Raw genomic sequence first — 22,650 nt, forward strand, 5'->3', positions numbered from 1 at the left:
AATCAGGCTCGAAGGAATTTGTATGCAGCAAAGAGAATTCATGGCAATACAGATGCTAATTACTTATCTCACTGAAGTTTCATTTCACATGAGACCACACTGCTTAGACTACAGTGTTAAGAGCTGCCTCAATATTTTAAAGGAACTGTAGTAACAGACTTAGAAATGCTATTAACATTGTAGTATTCAAGTTAGACAATGGTTCTTGCTTTCATTTTTGCCTGTATTCCTTTGTGTTTTCACTACTAGTGCATTTGCTACAGTGAACTTACTGAGCATGTGTTGCCATCATCTTCCTTCTCTTCATAATAGAAATAGACAAAGGGAATCCACAGAAAGACACAGAACAGTATGATGGAGTACAAAGCTAGGAGAAAGAATGTAATTAAGTGAAGAGACAAAGTTACATTGGTACTTCATTTACTGCATAGCAACTCAAAGGAAAGAATAAAACATTAGTTTTCTCTCATTCTAGCTCTTACTAATTTAACGCATTGAAGTTAATAAAATTTACTAGCCAGCATATCAACTATTACTGTTTTCTGAACTCAGGACTTGTAGAATCAGCTATTTCAGACTAAGGATTTACAGATACAACTTCAAGTCAGCAGTGGTAAAAAGTCTAAAAGTAATTATCTGACTGCAGGTGATATACAGGACTAGCACACTGGGGAAGAGGTAGCATACAGTATAGTGAATAAAGCAAGCTATGCCACCTAATAAGTTGTTCATAAAAAAAGGTATACAAAAATATAACAAGTTTAAAGATATTTTGATCACTGGACACCATTTCAGGGGATGTTCTACTACTAATCTAAGTATGTTATACATGGAATGCATGGTTCTGTTATTGATGACATCAATTCACAAAACGGGACAAGCCATAGCAATATAGCATCATTTACCAACCCTTTTTTTTAAGGGGGGGACTAATTGGAGATCTTCACATACATTTAGCTGAGTAGCCACTAAATCAAAACAGTTATACTGCTCTATTACTTTGATGCACAGGTGAACTTAAGAGACTTTAAACCAGCTAGTTTAACTTAAGTGAAGGGTTAAACTAACACATTAGTCTTCACAAATACTAATTGGCAAGTTTGAAGACATTAAGCCATTCAAAAATCAATTGGACTGATTAGCTAGAGCTATGAAGGGAAGAGATCAATTTCATATCAAGAATTTAAAGTTACAGACTTCAGTGCCCTGTTATAAGATGCTACATACTTTTTAGGACTTCATTATTTAGCAAAATCCTTTAATAAATCCAAATGTCTTATACTATGAATGTTTCAGAAGTCTACCAGGAAACTAAAAACTGTCAAGCACCATGTAACAGTATTTGTACCCCATGAGAAAGGTATCCTAGTTAACCAAGCCCTCAAAATGTTCAAACTACCACCCAACCAAGACTCCTTGTGCAAGTACAAAAATCACCCCCTCAAGTGAGTGAGTAAAAATACCCAGGGCCACACAAATCCTGTGGTCTTTGACTATTTTTAATCTTTGCCTCGTTTTGCATAACTAGTGCCTTCTCAACTCTAACCAATACAATCACCCCAACCTAAGTTTGTTGCCTCCTATCTTGGCTAGTGCGCTCCTTACGGTATCCATGTGCTTCAAAGAAATCTACCTCAGTATTTTTACTGAAGGTGGTGTACAACCCAAATAAATATCAACACCTAGAACCTAAATTTGAATGAGAAATTTCTAAACAGAATTCATTCTTTGGAAAAATATTTCCAGATATTAAGAGGTATATGCTGTTTAGAGTGCTGAGCTAGTTTGGCAGCGTAACAAACAGAGCAAGTTCTTGGTTAGCTCAAACTTTCTCACATTTGCCAAGAGCATAAAATTCAGGGCTCTAAGATACCTTAAAATTTCAACCCTGAAATATAGGATTCTTAGAGCTTCTAGAACAGTACTCAAACCCCGTCAATATTGTGAATGCTTTCAGAAATCAAGTCTCTCTAAACTAGCGTCTCATTTTTGGGTTAGTTCTAAAACTACACCGTACTGTGCCAGTAAATCAGGCAAGTTACATGCATCATTAATTACAGATCAAAATAATCAGCCCATAGAGGTCACTGCAAGCACAGAAAACATCCTCCCTTCCAAGTTCTACTGTATTAACTTCAGCATACTCTGTTCAAGAAATACTACCAAAAACGTCTTCACATACTGCTATTAATATCACTGTATTCAGCTTTCAAAGGACTGTCAGAAGTGTTTAGCTTTCTGACAAGTCAGTTGCCAAGATAATACGATGTATTTCCAAAAGTCATCTATTCCAAACTTCCAGACTAAGTGGTGCCTCTCAATTCAAATGGGGAATGAGCAAGCTTAAGCCATTACAGTAAAGCTGACATCAGAGGCAATTCTACAAAACAAAACCTTTACAGAAGCTGTAACAGTTCAATATGATAAACATGTGAATACAGAGGGCTTTACATGCCAAGTGGCTGAATTCAAGTATTTTTACATATCAGATCTAACTTCCACAAAAGCAGTCAGAAAAATGACTATACCTGTTTAGGGTTAGGGTTACCTGTTCTCCAAATCCATCTTTTCAGTAATACGTTGCTATATGCAGAGTTCATGTAAAACTAGATCAAGGACACACCAAAACAAGGTATTTTCATTCAGTAAGATTTAATTTCTATTGAACGACACATGGCTACCACCAGTTATACTCCAATTTCTTCAAACTCATTTCCTTTTCCACATCCAATGGCTTGTAGGATAACAATGTTTATGATATTGTTTTAAAATTAAAATCAAGTGAATTAAAATCAATTGTTTTAAAATTAAAATCAAGCTTACGTGCAAGTCTAAGCAGCTCTATATATAATATTGCACAAAGCTCTCAAAACCCTCCCTAAGTTTCATACCTTTGAAGTTAACATCTATAAGCTTCTCTTAATTGTCAATGTAAACAAAAAAAATTACTACCCAGATTAGCCTTACCAAAAGGTTAAATAACAGTACTTCCTGTGAAGTCAGTTCACTCAACTGAATCCAAGTTCTTGCCAGGAATTTATCAAATTACGAAAAAATCCATACTGGTTCTCCTGCTGACATGACATATTGTTAAACAATAGGGAAGAGTTTAGCCTAGATTTTTTCAATCTGATGGAGGAGAGTGTTGAATATTTTGGAAAATAGGGTAAAACAAGGCATGATGAAGGATCAAACCTTTTAGAAATTCCACTAAGCCTGCTTTTGAAGCTTCAAATTACTAACAAGCTGGCTTGATGTATTACCCACTTCCTTTTGTATACTCTTCCCTCAACTATCAATCCAAAACGCTACAACTGCCTTAAAGCTTACTTGGTAGCAATTGAGTTGTTTTTTAGAAAATTACCTGAATAGCCACAGTCAACTCTGAAGGAAAGTCAAGTATAAGAAAATGCCGCTCAACTTCTTGAAAAGAGCGAGAGGTAGCTTCTAGTCTTTATTTCAAAAAGCCAAGCAACATCTCAAAGATATATTTATTTTCAAATTAGCAAGATACAGTAAAAAAGTTTCAAATACTGCTAAACCAATTAAAACTTATCTAAAAGCTGATTAGCAAGCTACATGAAATAGCTACCTAGCCAGCTGCACACTATCTACAGAAGTATGTTACAAAGATTGATTCCCATGATTTAGTCTCATTCCAGATCATATCAAGTTAATGCCCTTCACATAGAACTATCAGCTTAAGCCCTACAATTTCTTAAAAAGGGACTGTACTGGCTATTAAACTAGTGAAAGAATCTAGTAAGGTTTACTTCTGCAAGCCTTTGCTAATAAAGCATCCTTCCATTTCTGCAATTCTCATATTAAGTTTGGAAAAAACATAACAATCCTATAAAAATCACTGCAGAATGAAAAAGTGGAGTCAGACCAATAGTTTGTCAAGCAAGTAATGTCCTCTCAATGGTGGCAAAAGGAGGAGACATTTAGAAAAAGCATGCAAACCTTCCTGCAGTTTCAGCCTTTAGGACTCCACAGCCAGCCATCACTGCAGCATCCTGTCCTACTCCCTTTTCCTACTCAAAATGAGCCCATTTCAAGTAGGCAAGTGGCATCAAAGAGCTAGCAGAAGACTGATGCTGTTGCAGCACTGATAAGCAACTACAGGATACTCAGAGCAGTAGTAACTGGATATCGAAGATTCGTCTGAACTTGCTCAGGCAGTTACTTCTGTGGAAAAGCTTTCATTTTCACCAACATCTAAAGAATACGATTACATCAATTTTTTATCACATTTGGCTTGATCTTTAGCTAAACTAAATCCCTCAAGCTGAAACTCAGCACGTGAAGTATACCACAGGAATTGCTTCTAGATTCAATCTCCTCTACCCCATAATCCATTCTTGACTCTTAAGGAATAAGCAAAAGCCATACTACAGAGCTAGATTGTGTTTCCAAGTTAAAGATTAAATACATGGGTTTTACATGAGTTCAAGACTTCATAAGTACACCTAAAATATTCAGGCATAACTGTTTACTTCTGACAATAAGCACTTGAGAAGCAGATCATAAAGCACCTTAGTATTCCACACACGTAACAAAAGAAAAAACAGAATCTTATTTACTTGACCACAGCACTCAGAGGCTGAAATGCCTTACTCAGTGAGCATTAGGAGGCAAATCATAACTGATCTACAGAGGGATCCCACTTCCCCTTTTCCAGCATTCACCTGTCATATTAAAACTCTTCTTTGCACCAGCTCCAGTGCCTGCTAGACACTGTGCTAGGTCACCTGAACTCATCACACACTGGCAAAGAGCCACCAATTTAGAAATTTTGCAGCACAGGTGGTCAACAACACCTTGGCCTCCATTAAGAAGAACGTCACAACCAAATGAAGGTAATTATTTCCCTTGACTCAATGCAGTCTCACCAGCACTTCAGAATTGGAGTGCCCTGCCTAGTTCTACGCTTCCCAGTACAAGATGCACACGTACTGGGGAGTAAAGCAAACAACAACAATGATTAAAGGCTTGAGCATCTGAGGCAGCTGGGACTGTTCAGCCTGGAGAAAAGGCAGCTTTGGCAGGATCTTATCCATGCAAATAAATACTGTGTGGGACTAAAGACTGTGGTAGACTTCTTAGCAGTGCCCAGGGAAAGGATAAAACAGGAATAGGCACAAACTGAAATATAGGAATTTACATTTAAACAAGAACTTTTATTCTGCCTGCAGTCAGAAACTGGAACAGGCTTCTCTAAAAAACAGTAGAGTCTTCATTCTTTGAAATATTCAGAATCCAACTGGAGACTAGCACAAATGAGCTGCTGTGAATAGGGAGCATTATTGAACTAGATTATCTCCAGAGCTCCCTTTCCAACCTCAGCACTTCCGTAAGTCAAAGTTAATTTCTACCGATTTTGAAATCTGAGTTAGCATACCACAAGCATCCACCAAATGCCAACAATGGCTCAAGCAGGGGAGCACAAAGCACGCTAGCATACTGCTGGAAACAGGGCCCCTTCTAGCACAAATATTGCAGTTCCATTTCAAGAGAGTATATAGCTTTAATTACTTAAGTGATACTTCTCACTATTTAAGCTACTGACTACAAGAATTGAGCCAAGTTAATTCCAGGTGCAGCTAAACCTTTGTTTCTGCCAACTCAACCATGGATGTCAGCAGATCTGTAGAGCTATAATGGTTCTCCTTGGGGGTTCTCTGAAGACCTTGGGAAATCCCCAAGTAGAGACTAATACCTTAAGCCTGTCAGGTTGTCACCGCCACCTGAAGTGCAGAACAATCAACTTCAGTTGCAGTTTTCAGTCCTACAGACATTTGAAGCCATTAATTATTTAATTCCTTCAAATTTGTGCTTTATTGAAAGGACTGAAGCTCTCAGCCAGCGCTGATTTATAACAGATGTTTTGTATTAAAAGCCTTAAGCCTTAATAGTATACTCTGTATCAACTCTGACACAGAATTCGCATACACAAGATTCAGCACGAGACTCGTTCCAGAATTTTCTATCCATCATGAATGGTCTGTTGGCACTTGGTCCTTAAGTTCACCTGAAATGTGCTTTCTAGAAGTTACAGGCTTTCAACGCATTTCAAAAACAAAGTTTAATATTACTAATTGAGGGTAACTTTATTTAAATGTAGTAGCATAAATTCCAACTTACTGTTGTAACAGCTCTGCTATTTGCTCTGTTGCAAAACCTTGTTACCACAGTAATTTTTTAGGACTAAACAAAGAAGAAAAAAACTTGAAAACAGCTTTGTATTTACTTTTTCCCAAGCAAAATCATTCTAAGATAGACCTTTACATTCATCCATCACATGAAGTCTTAAAAACTGCTTGTGAGAATTTTTTAGTTAGAACATTAAGTTTATAGCTCACACAGTTAAAGTAGTAAAACTTGTTCTTCCTATTATACTACAAAGGAAACTTTAAAAGATTTGGCAAAGTTCCTATCAACAAGACAGGAGACTTAGCTGGTTTTGGAATTTTATTTTTCAGAAATTATGAAAAAGCAAGAGCAGCAGCTTTCATGAGCTCGTAGAAGTTAGTTATCCAGGGGCTTGTTGTTCTGCCCACTAAAGGGCCTGATTATTCCCTGGAAAGCTAACCTTCAGCCTCAAAGGTCTTGCAGCAGCAAACAGCCAGTCAACTAAGTAACAAAGATACTCCCTTACCTGTAAATCCCCTGTGGCATGACAGACTGCCTTGGCTTTCATTATTGCACTTTGGTGGACTTTGGTTTTAACTCGGGGACTGCTCTTTTCTCTGGTTCAGAGGTCCAACTTCAGTTTCAAAATGTTTTTCTGGGTCATATCAGAAGCTTGAAGCACTACCACTGGAAGACTGCTTCACTGTACTGCCAGCATAACAATGGTTCCTGCCCCAGAGTCTACACAATCTTCAGCAAAAATTCCTTGGAAAGGTTGGTTTGTTTTAAAGATGTTTCTCAGACAGCAATTCCTCTCAAGTCAAAACAACTAATTTTCTGCTGTTTTGCACCATATCAATACAAAGACAACTTTTCTATGAGAAAGTTAGGCCTGGTAATACTCTTCAAGTAAATTACAGCAATGGTCCCTTCATTATGTTTTGGCATTTTTTTTCTAGTAGTATTCAAGAGCAAACTAGGAAATACAAAGAATAGCAAAATGCAGTAGCTAAGAGGAACCAAAGTATCTTCAAGTAGGAAGACTGCAAGTAAAGTATCCAAGATCAACATAGTTCTTTATCTCCCTTTTAAAGGCTACAGGAGGCTCAAGAATATATTGTATTATCAGAATTCTCTTCCAACACATAAAACTTCTGCTCTTCCAGACAGCATCATATACTGGTGCATCACATAACAGCAATACCAGTAAATTGCTTAAAATGATGCTTTATTATACATTCCTTCACTTCTGCTGAGAAGTCACAAGCTACTTCAGAAAGTCTAAGATGAGTGTTTCTTCCCAAATGTATTATTCTCACATCTAACTAAAAACTTTTTAAAACAATTTTTCATCAAGACTGCAAGAACAGACATCTTTTCCTCAGTGAAAGTTAAGGAATACAAAACAGGAGTGAATTTCAAGTCAGACACTTGTTTGAAACAGGACACTTAAAGCAGTTCATCACAGTGTCAATACTACAACAAACTTTCAATTTATGTTCTGGCAAATTGCTTCTTTTTTAAAAAAAACCCCACGCTTATTAGGAGAATGTTTCTATAGATGTAACTCCACAATATTAGTCAAGTACAGATATGCAAGTCTTCCACAGTATTTGGCATGTCTTCCCCTAGGACCAGACCATGAGAACATGTAGCTGCATTTGACTTCTGCCTACTAATTCCTAGAAGCCCAAGGTGCTTGTGTCAATGAGTCAGTATCAAACACTTGCAGTAAGCAGACAGAAGTCCATGCAGAAATTATCCAATTTATACCAAGTACTATTTTGAATGAATGCTTACTCAGGATACACCAGACAATAATTACTGCTGACCTAAGAAAATGCTTCTGTAAGAAAAAATAAACGGAAAATTGGAAGTTTAGCACAGACTTTAAAGCACACTCAAAGAAATCCCTGTAGAATTTACCAGACAGTCCTTGCTAGACTATAGTTGGGAGACACTTAACACATGCAGGTCAAGAGATCTTAGCCTACCTCACAGGAAGACTGGTATCTACTGTCATCCTTTCACAAGTCGCAAAAAACTTCACCAAAGGACACTGAACATCAAGCTCACTCCAATAAGTGGGATTTACTTACTAGAGGAAGAGCTACAGAACACAGCTCCAGGCTACTGTCAATTGTTTCAGCTTGATTCTTTGTGGTACAGAGGAGACTGTTGGACAGTTTCCAATTATAACCCTTTCTGAAAAGGTTTTTCCTTCCCAACACAAGCTGACATGCTGTTTTAGAGCATCTGCCAACCACTGATCATTCTAGCACTGGCAGATACATTCACCACAGTTGTGTTTTATGAGAATTAACACACTAAGCCACTATGGCTTCAAAGTGATCAGTAGACTAGTTTCCTAAATAAAGCTTTTAGGCTGCTGAAGTCCCACTTCAAAATACAGTTCTTTCAAGCTTCATTCTGAAAGTTACCTCATTTATCATTCTACCAGTACAAAGCCGCTCTACTTTATATGCCTAGCCAAGAAATCAGCTGGGTATGAGAGCATCGTTCATGGGGACTAACAACTTGGGGCTGGGGGGGGGGGGGGGGGGGAGGGGGCACTTTTCTATATTTAGTGACAGCTTTTCCAGTACATTGCAAACCAGATAGTAATCCTTAACTACAACATCAGTTAAAGCACTGCCTCCAAAATTCTTGCTACAATTAGAAGTTACTTGGTTTGAAAGACAGTGACCTAAGCACCCATTATTCATACTGTAAGTTGCCAATACAGCTACAGGAGGCAAGTAAGAGCTATATAGTTAATGCTGCATTTTCAGGAGAGATAAGGACATGAATACCTGTACTGTCTTAAGTACCAAGGAAGATTTCAGTTCTGCTCATTCTGTTTATTTAAAATAACTGAAAACAAAAAGCTATGCCAAGACCAAATACTTATATAAGAAGGTATGAAGAGAAAAAAAGGAATAGTATTATGCAAGACTGGAAAAGTTGTTTAACTTATTCCTTCTCAGCTTTCATGTCACTATGCTGTGCAATGGCAGCAGGGGACCGAACCTGATGATGCAGGAGAGGCATTAAGTTGTGTTTTTATACAGGAATGATAGAGACTTCTGAAAGAGAGGTTACCTATTACTGTTCGCTTCAGTCTATCTCTTGTTCTAAAAACATGCATCAAATCCTCAAATTAAGATCACTAAAGAAAAATAATTTTAAAACCATCTATAAGTCTCTACCACCATCTGGAGGATATGCTATGAAATAAAATATTAGTCCTACAAATTTTCAAGTAGACCTGTCAAGATGAGCCAAAAACAAAAGCAGTTTTTCAAGTTTAAGGTCAGATCTGCTCCAAAAATTAGTTCAGGATTTACCAAGAGACATCTTGCTTTAAAGAGAGACTCAGTTAGCCTAAAACATCTTATAGAAACGCATCCATCACACAAATCTATAGAAAGTGGTCCACAGAAGAGTTTGAAGACTATCCCACTTAGGAGTTGTGAAATTCTTGGGTTGTTAAACAAGACCTACCAAGAATAGAAAGCAAATGCAAAGCAATTCCACTATCCTATAGCAAAGAATCTTTCTGGAAGATTAACTAGTATGTAAAGAGTTGAAAATAGACAATTTCCTTACTACTTTTGGCTTTAGGCTTCACTTAGCAACAGAAACTAGAATGTGCAGTTTTGTGGTATTACTGGCAGGCAGTAAGTATTCTGTAACTTAAAAAAAAAGTCTACTACTAAGAACCAATTATTTCCTGATCTAAATATATATATATATATATATATTCAAAAGAGCCAACCCCACAGTATTCCAAGAGGAAAAAAACCAACAAAAACACACCAAGGCTTCAGAAGTGTGACCAAAAGCAGGCAACTACCTCTGAGTTTGTATCACTGACCAAGGCAGGCATTTCACTCCAACTGAGATAAGCATCACTCCTCTACAGCTACCCCAACACATATTCATCAGTAGTAGAATTTTTCATAAGTTCCATAAGGACAACTAAAACTGATATAGAACTGGAGAGGTTTTGTGAGCAGTTATTTTATTATATTTCAGTTAAATTTTTGCTTCAGTTCTGTTGAGGATTACCACTCAAATCAACTCCTTCATGGTCCTTCACAGCAGCTGTTACTTTGAATACGGTAGTTGCTGAATGTAAACACTTAAGACACAAGCGTTGCAACTAACTTTATACACAGTAGACAGGTTTCACACTGCTGCATATGTTAACTACCATAAAAGTTACAGCAAAACCACATATCTCCCTTAGTGGCCCTCTGAATACACACAGAGGAAACATGTTAACAGTAAATTATATGACAGAAGCCATTAACATTTTCAAGAATTGGTCTTCCATATACTTGCACTTCTGGGGGGGTTCTTGAATGTAAAAAAAAAAAAGTAGTAAATTCACTGAAGGGCACTAAGACTAATGTTTAACCAAAAAGGGATAACCCAGTACAACCACTAAAAACTTCATGCCTTCACTTAAAGGTCCTATTAATTGAAAAAATATAATCAAAAGTTAGAAGTTAAAAATACTTACTGTAATATCCATAAAGTACAGTGTCTTCAATTTGTCTTGAAACATTAGCATCAGCCCAATCCTAGCAACAAAGGATAGAAGCATTCAACACAAATGAAACAAAGGAACAGTTCATTCAATAGCGTTCTTCTATTACTGAAAAAACTGCTTATATGAAATGCCTACGGAAAAGCATTAAGCACCTAGTTCACCCATTTTAAGTGCTGAACTTAAGTTAGAACTAATTCACCTAACAAAGACAATTAAGGAGTGTGCTGCATTTCAGGGGAAAGACACTGCACTGATCCCTGCTGCTTGTACTCACTTTGGCTGTTAGCCGTGTATTTAAAGCTTTATTATTTTCCCCCCAGATTAAGAATTCTTAGTTACTACACATTACATTTGCAACACACAACTGAAATATAATTTTAGTGAATATCATTTCTAGCAGCTAACAATTTTTCTTCTATACTTAGTATTTAAGTGGCACTCAAAACAACTGTCTTTACTAAACTTTTTTTTCTACATATCAGACAAAGCAGCTACCAAGTCTGAAGCTCAACCTGAACAGTTCTTCAAAATATTTTGTAAGACAACTGGATATATGGTTATTTGCAGTTCTAGCCCTTTTTTCTGGGCTCTGAGCATTGCAGTTGACACTAAGCTTCAAAGTCAAGTCCTTGCAGGGACATAGCTGTCCTCAGGATGAGTCTTCTACAAAACCTAACATAATGGTAGGCTTGGAAGCAGCGTGGTACTTTAAAAAAAGACTGCACAGACAACTAAGTTGTATGAGTCGCTCAGCACAGTAGTTGGATGCATTGGATTTAATTTTATAATTAACACATTTACATCTGCTTTGCAACTCTTTAGAAAATATGCACGTGCAAAGCATTAGTGGAGGGACCCAATCAAGTCAAGGATCCACTCATTTTGAAGTCAATACCTCTCAATCAAAAAAGCATTAGTTTCACATCAGTAAGGCTGACACTGGGAATTGCTAAAAAAGCCGCCCCAAAATCCCACTTGAGGCCAATATCCACATTACTGAACGTCAGTCACACACAAACTGGAATTTAGAGACACCTTCTAAAAAGATGACACAGAATCAAGGTAAAAATGTTTTCTGGATGAAACTCAATAGATAGGGCAGAGTCAAATTTGATCAACAGAATTTACTTTGTTAGGCTTCCAAATCGGGAAGCAATTCATTCTGTACAGATGGCCCTTTCTAAGGTATCAAACATCTATTTTTCAAGCCTAAATATGAATAGCATATAAAGATCCATATTCTTCTGAAAACCTCTACAGTACTTCACTTCCTGTTAACTTCTCTACTTGGCAGCACTACAAGAGAATCACTTATTAAAGAACACAAATACATGGAGATAGATATTAAAAAAATGCAGTTCTAAAGAATTACTGGCTACAGAGCACTAGTAGGTGTAAATGACTGGGCATATAGGAAGAAGCATAGGACAGTTTCATACAGGGAAGATTTTACAGACCAGAAAGAACATCAAGTAGTTTTGGCAGCTCTCTAGTGTGTTGTGTAATTCCCGCAGTATCTTTATAACAGGGTCTCTTAAGATAATCATTGAATGCTTTGGGTTGAAAGGGACCTTCAAAGATCAGATAGTCCAACCCCCCTACCACAGGCAGGGTCATCTAGATCAGGTTGCTAAAAGCTCTGTCCAGCCTGACCTTGAACACTTCCAGCAATGGGTCATCCACAACTCCTCTGGGTAACCTGTTACATAGTCTCGCGACAAAACCACGCCTTCATGTCCAATGTAAATCTACCTTATTTCAGTTTAAATCTGTTGCCCCTTGTCCTGTCACTACAGGCTCTGGTCAAAAGCATTTCTCCATCTTTCTTATAAGCCCTCTTCGTATATTGAAGGATTGCAATAAGGTCTCCCTGGAGCCTTCTCCAGACTGAACAACCCCAACTCTCTCAGTCTCTCTTCATGAGAGGTACTCCAGCCCTCCGGCCATTTTTGTGGCCCTGCTCTAACAACTCTGTCTTGTACTGTGGGCCACAGAGCTGGACACAGTACACAGTGCATGATATACACAGGACTTCGATCACAGAACAGCTATGACTAAAATCTGTGTATACAGACACAACAGTACTTGGACATGAGATTGGCAAATAGCTTTTTATAGTGCTCAGTTGTAGCTTACAAACTTATTTTTATTACTTATCCACCCAATTTAAGCCATCATCTCCTTCTTCAGAAGTATAAGCCTTTACTTTAGTTTGACCAAGACTTGCATTACATGAATGCTCAAGTTAGCTTCAGAAAAAAATAGTATCCTAAATCAGTAACTTTTTTCTACTTGATACTACACATACTAGCAGAGCTTAGACGCTAACTGCATCCAGTCTTGAGTTTCTGGCCTAAGCACCGAATATCTTTACATAATACCAAGGGGCAGACTTTTCCTGAAGTCCCTATCCAAAAATCATACTAATCAAGAAGCCACAACTCTCGAGAGATATTAGTAGAGTAACATATCTCAAATCTTTCCACAGAACTGCAGGAGATGCATGTATACATGTTAAGATTCAGATCCTAAAGCTCCAAATGTAACAGCATTGATATGCCTTATTTGAACAGTAAAAGCCTATCTTTCAGAACTGCATTACTCCATCCTGGGGATACACTCAGAGAATAGAAGGGAAATAACAACTGCAGCTATGTTGGTAACTGCAACTAGCCAGAAGGCTCAAGTCAAATTCTTGCCCCCAGTCCCTTTCTTCTCCTTGAGAGGAACTATTGGTTTATGGAAACTAAATGTTTTGTAACATGATGGTTGGCAGACAAACTCAGGGATTGAATCCAGAGGTCTAAACCCATCTGTACAGCTTGAACGTATTCCAGAATTGTTCAAGTCTTGTGGGATCCAACCTTTGTGTAGTCAAGATCAAGAAAGTAGTTATCCAGGAGCAAAATTCTTCACAAGCTAGCTATTGGAGCCACCCAGCATTACTGAATAGGTGAAGAAAGATCCAGTACTGTCAAAGCTCCTTCCAATTTCCATGCGCAGGCTTTTTTCAAACTGGTAAACTAAACACCTTTCAGTTGTTGTAAAATGCATGCAATGGTACAGAGCATATGAAAAAGGGAAGTGAGCATACTCCTTAAGGACTACACACAATAAGACTTTTAAAAGTTTAAGACTTGCTTTATCAGTTCTTTCAGAACTGCCTAAACTCTCATGGAATATGGGCTTGATGACATACCATACACTTCATTTTTCCTTGCATCTCAGAAAATCAGCACCATCTTCCATCATATTACTATATTATAACTTCCAGCAGGCCACTTTACATTAAATTTTTGATGTTCACTGTCCAAAATAAATGATTACCATCCAACTGGAATTTGAGTAGAAAAGTACACATGCATTTTGTCATCTAATCAACAACAACAATAAAAGGATGAAAAATATTTTAGCAGAAGGGACAGAAACAAGACCTTAAGTGTCCGCAGGTACACAATAAGCCCAGTCTTTGAAGACTGTGAGGCTTAAGCCCAACAGCATTTCAACTGAAACATTTCTAGGCATTTGTATGAAAACAAACACAGAACATTGATGTGTTTAAATTGCCTAGTGTTAAAAGTTAAGGAAATGCATTGCTTTAGTTACGCTTAAGGGAAAAGAAAGACTTAACTGAACAGGTGGCACTATTTACTTCCAAGTAAGTGTTTGAAAAGGTCTCTCCCATGAGCAATGGAGACATCCAAAACCCACACCAACCAAGAATATGCAAGAAGAGCAACAGTAAGACCTGAAGTTTAAGTGGCACAGCTGTTTTACAGAAGATTTAGCTAGCAATTGAAACTGAACAGGGGTTAACTGCCAAAAAGCTGCCTCTCCTCCAACACCAGAAATGCATTAATAACACTCAAAGTTCTACATCTGTATCCTGTTATAAAACATTGTAATTTCTTTTCATTTTGTTGCTCAAATTAAGTTGTGTACAGGACTATAGTAATAGTAGGAAACGTACCTTACAGCATATTAAGATATTGAGATATCTTGCACCTTACATCTTTTAATGTAAAGATGTATGCATCACCATTGTGTATGTGCCTGAATTTATAAACTCTGCACAAGAAGAATCTGTAATGCAAGCCAATTTAATAGTATATCATATCTATTATGTCAGCTGAAGCCCCACATTTACACAAACTAAGGAGGTAAAAATCCTTATTCTAATTGGCAAATTACCCATATGCACACATCAGCAACTCAAAAGCAATAACCAGTTCACCTGAGCTGTTTCAAAAGCTAGTGACAGCAGCACTGTCTTGTCAAAAGCAAGAAGCACTGCTACCTAGTGTCAGAGTTGACACCCTCAGCAGCAGCACTGATATTTCAGGTAGATAGGTATATGAATTTACTGAATGAGAACATCCAGGACTCAGTCGAGAGCTCATCTGGACAGCCTCTAGATCTAGTCTGTTTTCTTCTCCATTCATTATGGCCTAAGATTACAATATATACAGGAAACACCTCAGAAGCACAGTAGGTTAGGAAGGTGAGAATTCATTACTGCCTTCAACAGTGGTTTAAGATGTGAAAATGTGACCACAAATTTTTTTCAGATCTGCAGAATTCATGTACTCTGAACTACTCTACTGTACTCCATTTTGTTCCATGCAGTTTAGCAAGCATACATCCTATTACCTTTAAAATACCTGTAACAATGCACTGTATCAATAGATAAAGAAATCAACAAGTATGATCACCTACATTAGGCTACTATTCTTAAGTATTCCTTAACACAAGCCATGAAGCATTCAGGAAACTGAAATACATTTACAAGTGTAAGAAGTAAATAGATTAGTAAAATGTTGTTATGTAAATAAGAATATAAAAAGGCAGTTTAAGACACTTATAGTTTACCTGAATGCTAAAACCAAAGCAAAGCTCCCTCAAAAGATTTATTTTATAATTGTGATTAAGCTACGAAGAACACTTGCCTCTCCCAGTAATCACTAAGCAGAGTCTTCCTTCTCCCCATAACTGTATCCAGTTAGTGACTTACGTTAACATACTTCAACAGAACAGTACTATTCAAATGGTACAGAAAACTTCCCCAAACAAAAGCCATACAAGCTAATGTGACATTTCTGACCTTCCCCACTTTTTGGTGAGGGAATAGCCATGAATTTCATTCTTTTGTCCCTGTTAAAGGGGACATTTCTACTGTCACTGCTGGACCCTGCAAGAATTTCATGAGTACCCAGTGAAGAGGGCTCCCACTCTCCACAGGTGTGCCTTGGTAGAGCTTCAAGTGCTGTAACAGTCCAGATTTCAGTATTCATTAATAGAATCAAATGTAGATGAAGCAGTCATTGTGCTGATTAGCCTCTCCCAACACAGCCAACAAAAGAAAGATACAGTAGCAAAGACTGAAGAGTGGGTCACAGCATGTTTAGATAAAGAAATTTCATGTTCAGGTCTTGGATCTTCCAGCCTGTTACCTCCAAAACATGGCAGAGCCAGGATTTTGACAGCCAGATGGAAGGTAACATCCAGAAACAGGCATACCTCAGCCACATCTGGCTCCCATGAATATTTTGGCCAAGTACTGTTACTTCACAAGTAGCAATCCCTACTCAGGACAGGAAGCATGGTCTCAGTTGATGATGATTTCTCAGCTAACACCATTCTAGAATAAAGAAATCTGACATTTATAAATGGTTCTGTATTCTGAGCAACCACATAATGAGCTTCCCCCAAGAAGAAAACAGTCTTAATAGAATGGTCTGCAAAAAGGATCTCCCATTAAGCAGATGCTACTCCCTGAATCCTTAAGGGCACAACAGGCTTTTAACTTTTCAGACAGACACCCAAGGTTTGTGAGGTATTCAAACCAGGCTGAAAAAAATGCCACTGGCTTTTAGCTTCATATAGTAGCAAGTATCTGTACATTAAAAAAAAAAAAAAAAAAAAAAAAAAAATCACACCGTCTCCCCTGCCTTCTGCTGCAACAAGAACAGATTTAAAAAGACAGCTTGGTGATGATAACGTCATTGTGTCGAGCAGTGTTCCTGTCACAAGACCACATCAGCTATGTTTTATGTTTATCAGACTTGTAGGTCAGACCCAGAGGTCTTGGGCTCCAGCAGCAATCTTAAGTCTTTAAGCAAAGGTGAGGTTTTCTGTTCTAAAGTGCTTGTCATAAATCAAACAAGCTTTCAGAACAAACAGATCAGATCCAGCTGGATGCGTTTGAAGTCCATTGCATAAACTAAAGCACTGTCAATGAAAATAGTCAAAACCTTCAAGATAAGTGGTGCTGGTGAGTATTATCAGGAATTTTCTTACAAGGTACTGAAGTTCTTTTGATTAGTACTAGAACCAAAAGCATGCTTTCCTACTTAACAGCACTATGAATCAAAGTAATCCCAGCCTCTAGAAAAAGTGTTGTCACAATGAATTCTATTTGTACATAACAGCCACTCAGGTCCATGTATCACTGCTCCATTCCTAAGGGACTACACAACTACCACACATACAACTTCTATACCAAAACGGCTCAATTCACTCCCTACAGAAGCCTTAGGACCATATTTGATAAATCTCACAAAATATGGCAAGGCAACAGATGCAAAATGCCACAAGCCACTTCTTTACAGTAAAGAAAACCTTAACTGTATTATTTAAACAGTATATTAAGTTTAACAGTCCTGTGGAAATGGATTAAACCTCAGATTTAACAAAGGCTGACCAAGGTATAGTAAGCAGCCCCTGTCAAGGAAGACACCTGAAAACACATGATGTAAAGAAGGCCTACACAACACTATTTGAAGTGTTTCTGTATCCAGAAAGCAGAATCATTTTGAGAGCCTTCAGAGAATGGTGATCTCCCTGGGTACTACACTTCAGACAATTAAACCAATTCTTGTAGCCAGGACACATACCTTCACCTGCCACCAAACACACAATTCACAACGAGAACTTTGACCCATCACACTGTGCCTTCAGTTTAACCTCTGCTATTTTAGCATGCTTCTCCAAGTTTGCTGGAAATTTGTTCAGAGAAAAGCCTCAAGAACATCTACAAGTTTACTAACAGGGTCAGACACATTAGAAAGTAATTGGAAGTCCACATATATTACCTCTTCCTTTTAAGTCGATTATCTTTGACTTTTTTATCTCTGATAACTGGGAATTACAGTTGGAAGGTGAAGAGTACATATAGCAAAAGAAAATTGTTTACCTAGGACCTGGGTAACTGCCACTACTCTTTTGGTATATGTCTGAAATCATCCAGTTGGAAGTTTTTTTGATGAACTAATGATATATCTACAGAGAATATTATCCACATCTGCTACCTGGATCTGCCTCAAAAATTCACTGAGAAGAGTCTAATGAGGATTTGACTCACTCTGACCACCCAAAATAACACAGGATTCTTGCCCATGTCATGGTCCTTCAGACCCCAGTATCAGTTGTAGGGGCTTGGTTTGAAGGAATGATGCAGAGCAACGGCAGTAGCCTCTTGGAAATATTCTGAACCAAATCCAGTCCTACTTGTGAAGCAGTAGCAGAAAAGCACATGTTGACCAGGACAGTGTCAAGAGCTTTAACAATTCATGAAGTCCTTATGTTAAGATGCTGTCAGCCTCTTAACTTGACATTACTCCTAAACTGAAATTACCAAATCAATAAAGCTGTGTGTTTAGTTACAGGTGTAAGCGTTCTAACTGACTTCAGATGTACTCAACTTTTATGAGGAAAGCCATGTTAATATTTCTATATCCCAACTTCAACACTTGTGTTAGATCAAACATATTAATATCAGAAGATCTCATGTCATTATTGCAAAACTAGAAACTCATTTAGCTGAGCCTTAAAAGAGAAAGAAGAATTCTTCTGCAAGGCAATATAGAACAATTTTATTTCAACAGGTCAACATTAGGAACTAAGCAGAACCAAGCACCCTCAGAAGCACAGGGAAAAAGGTACTTTGAAGAAATAAAAGCTTTACCACAAGCATGAGAGCTTACTTTTGGGTATAATTTTTAAACAGAAGCTACCCACCCCATCATACCACAGCATGTGGCCATTAAGAAAGAAATCTAGCTCAAGAAAAACAGTATTTTGAGAAATCTTCCTTCTATTAATCATACTTCCTTGAATAAGACTGTAGTGAGTGCACGACCACATCTGACCTCCTACTCTCCTGAAAGGCTTGTTTCTCAAATCAGAGGATGCATACATTAACAGAACAGGTCTCCTTTGCAACAGAAAATTCTGCTCAGTGCCCCGCAAAAGTACGTTTTTCAGATGGGCCCAGTTAAAGCATTATTTCTCTATCTACCGAAGCTCAATATATTTCTAAATACTCAGTATTCTCATTGAACTGCTAGTATTGTGAAACATGAAAGGTCTCTTCCATCTTTTCTACCCATTTTAACTCCAAACAAAGTCTGAAGACACAAATTTTTAACAATAACATGGAACAATAGCTTAAATTATTCTGCACTGCCATTAAGCAATAAATATGATAAAAATCACATCACAGTTCAATTCTAAAGGCTTCTTATGACTTGCATTTACACGAGCACCAGCCAAAAGGCATTCTATTGGCTGCAAGCTAGTTCTGAAGATCTAGCATGACCTAGGTTTTCCTTTGGAAGTGGGGCTAGAAGGGGATACAGTTTGAGTCTAGTGTGCAGGCATTTACATCTGCCCACTCTCTCATTTGTCTCAGGATGATATCTTTTACAATAGATCCAGGTAGGCTCCAAACTAAACGATGCTCTCACTAAAATTATTAATATGCTCCAGTTCAACCCATTTTTAATAGCGGTATCCTCCCAAAGACACTAGGTCACTACCTTCAAGAACCAAGAACTTTCCTTGAAAATGAAACAGGCCAGTGCTTGAAGTCTTGGGAAGAACTCACAGTAGAGCTGACTACAATGAGCGCTCATCTCACAAAGAACATTTTGCACAGCAACCCCCTACAGTTTAAATTTTTGAAAATAGTAGTTCAGTTAAGGCAGTATCAGTTAAGAAGAAATACTATGTATTCCCCTCCCCCAAGGTTTTTTTTTCCAGCATTCCCTCTTTTAAAAAAGTGCTTGTTAACTCAGGCTGTGCATTATAGGCAGATTAACACAGTAAAAAATTATGTCTTAGTGTTTCAGATCCAGAATAAGAGAATACTGGCAAAAGAGACACTCAAAATAATCTTAAACTGCAAATGGGCAACACAGTTTGGTTTTGAACAATGGGACAACAAATTCCATTCTACAATGCCACGTTACGGTGTACTAAAAAGCAACATTTAAGAGATTTCTTTTTATCTTCAGTATGGTATACACACTCCTTTTAGCACAAAAGGGAGTAAGTGCCTGGAAATGAGCAGAATGTCAAAAATAAGTAGAAGTAAAACCTGAAACCCATTTCAAACAATAAACAGAACTGAGTGTTGTGTTCACAGTACTAGTTCCCAGCTTTCCAAAAAGCTCAGGGACTGGAACAGGTATTAGCATGGGTTTTAAACACATTGACAACTTAAGAACATCCTCTCAACACAAACACTTCTTCTGAGGAGAATAACATTTGTAGGAGTACATACCTTAAACGTACCATTTTTGGTTTTCATATATGAAACCAAAAAGATATCCACTGGTAGTAGTGCTGATGAGATAAGAGCAACTGCCAACGCAAAGATCGCTGTTATGGTAGAAATCACTTCGCTTTCCCGCCGACTCTGGTACTTGCGCACATAAACCCAGCAGAAAATCAGAATGGCCTGAAACATGCAGGGACAAACAGTCATGAGTGGAATAATAAGGATGTGAGAAAGTAGGCACTGAAAACAGACCCTGTATCTGACTGGCACACTCCATGACATCAACACACTTTTCACCCGAGTCCTGTGCATCAGCACTACAGTCACCGCACACAATTCACTCTTTGCGCCTTCGCTAAGAGCCCGAGCAGCTGCGAGCGCAGCGCGGACAGCAGACGAGCCAACGCACAAGCAGGCGGCGCCCATCGCGCCGCCAGGACGGCGGGAGCCCCGCACGGCCGGCTCGGGCTCTGCCCCGCGGGCCCGCTGCCACACCGGGCCGGGCGACGGGGGCGCAGGCCGAGGCAGGAGGCACAGCCGGCCCGGGAGGGCTGGCGGGGAGCAGGGCGGGGATCCCGCAAGCCCCGGGGAGGAGAAGGGGGGGGACTGGGGCAGCCGCACGACTCGGCCGAGCCCCAGCCGCGGGACAGCCGGCTCTCACCAGCAGCGCCAGGCCAAAGAGGCACCATCCCGTCAGCAGCTCGGAAGCGGCGGCCGCCGCCATCTTCGCTTCCGGCAGCAAAAGCATGCCCGCCCCCCCGAGGCGGGGACTTTTAACGGGGCGGGTATCACGTCACCGAGGGGACTGTCTGTAGCGAGCGCCGGGAGCGGCGTCACGCGCTTGTGAGGTGACATTAGCAGCTGGTCCGCTCCGCGCGTCCCGCCACCGGCGCGGCGGGCAGCAGCGAGGGCCCGCACGCAGGGACCGCCCGCCGCAGCGCTCTGTGACGTGAGGGGAGGTGGCGCGAGCCAGCGGCCGCGCGCTGCCGGGGGCCCCTCCCACGCCCGGGCTCCGCCGCCGTCCCGCAACCGAGCGCGGCGTCGCGGAGCGGGAGCGGGGCGCGCAGGGCACAGCAGGGGGATGCCCCGCACCACTGCGGGGGCGGGGCGGGGGCCGCGGCCGGGTGTCCTCACCCCCGCTCCCGCGTGGGGCTCTCCGTGTTTGCCCGGCCCGTGGGGGCTCCCGCTTAGCGGGCAGCGGGAGAGGGGGTTTGGGGGGACGCAGCGAGAGGCGGCGGGCACTCTCCCTGTAGGATTGTTGCTTTTTTTCTGTAAAAGTTCCCGAAATGTTTCCCTACGTCACGTACAGCTTCCCGGAGCTGCCCGCCAGGTGTGCGGGCTCCGTCAGCGGCGCTCAGCCCCGCGGCCACACGCGGGGACGCTTTGGCGGGGCGAGGGGCGCAGGTGACCGTAGCTGTCACGCGCGAGACTGGGAGGCGGAGCCGCGCGGGCTGGGAGCGTCGCCCGCATCGGGCTGCGGAGGGGCTGCGGGGGCGGCCTCCCGCCCTGACGCCTCCGCCCTGGGCGTGACGTCACCGAGACGGCGCCGAGGAGCGCTCGTGGCCGGCTCCTACCGTCGAGGGCGGCAGGTGGCGTCGCTCGGGAGCAACCCCCGCCTCAGGGCGGCTTTCCCGCGGCGTGAGGCGGCCGTGAGTTCAGCGGCGGGTGCTGGGGGAGGCTCGGAGCCCGCCGGGAGGGGCCGTGGGGCGGCTGGTGCCGGCCTGTGGGGGCGGGAGCGGCCTGTGGGGGCGGGAGCGGCCTGTGGCGACAGACGCGACCCCAGGGCACGATCGTGGTCGCGCAAAAAGCTTCGCCTCAGCGACGCTGCCAGCCGGTGCGAAGGTGGCCTTGGGGAGGGAGTCAGTGTGCGGTTAGGTGGCCCTCAGGGGGGCTCCTGGCTTTCAGGCTGTGGATTTGGTGGCGCGGGGAGTGGGAGAGGTGCACCTGGCAGGTGCCGACCTTTGTCTTGGTCTTTAACTTGCTGTGAGCGCTTTGTGCGGGTCAGGTGTGAAGGAGGCAGTGGGAGTGCCCCAGGGGGTAGCCGGGAGCCATGCTGTGGGGCGCAGGCTGCTGTGCTGGGCCGCTCTTTGGCGTGCGGGTGGCTCGGCGCTGAACGCGTGCACGAGCTTTCTTGGTTGATCGGCCTCAGTACAGGGGGGCTTGCAGAGCTGCAGGAAGGGACCTGCTGGGGGCAGGGGCACCCACATTCTCATCCTGAAGTAGGTTGCAGTGTTTCCATTTGCCGTGAGAACAAAGGTACTTACGAGCCAACTAAGAGGTTGCTGAGATTGAGGCAGGTTTGTAGTCTTGTGAGGAGAGGCAGGGTTGGGGCAGGGGGAGCTCGGGCCTGGCGCAGCAAGCTTCCCATTGCTGTGAGGCCAGTGTGGGTGACAAGAGCTGG

At 40.9% G+C, this 22,650-nt stretch overlaps 1 protein-coding gene across 1 annotated transcript in view; it reads right to left on the reverse strand.

Moving 5' to 3' along the window:
• The window catches only part of LMBRD1 (LMBR1 domain containing 1), an 80,259-nt gene extending 59,100 nt beyond the window's left edge, over positions 1 to 21,159 (reverse strand). Inside the window, exons 1-4 of the mRNA XM_055810758.1 lie at positions 20,911 to 21,159; positions 20,253 to 20,429; positions 10,661 to 10,721; positions 273 to 367 (exon numbers count right to left, since the gene is read on the reverse strand). Of these exons, the coding sequence (XP_055666733.1) occupies positions 273 to 367; positions 10,661 to 10,721; positions 20,253 to 20,429; positions 20,911 to 20,997 (420 nt within the window). The 5' untranslated portion in view covers positions 20,998 to 21,159. The remainder of the gene's footprint in view (positions 1 to 272; positions 368 to 10,660; positions 10,722 to 20,252; positions 20,430 to 20,910) is intronic.
• Between the last annotated feature and the right edge of the window lie 1,491 nt (positions 21,160 to 22,650).

This window comes from Falco peregrinus, chromosome 7 (assembly GCF_023634155.1).
Source record: "Falco peregrinus isolate bFalPer1 chromosome 7, bFalPer1.pri, whole genome shotgun sequence".
NCBI lineage: Eukaryota > Metazoa > Chordata > Aves > Falconiformes > Falconidae > Falco > Falco peregrinus.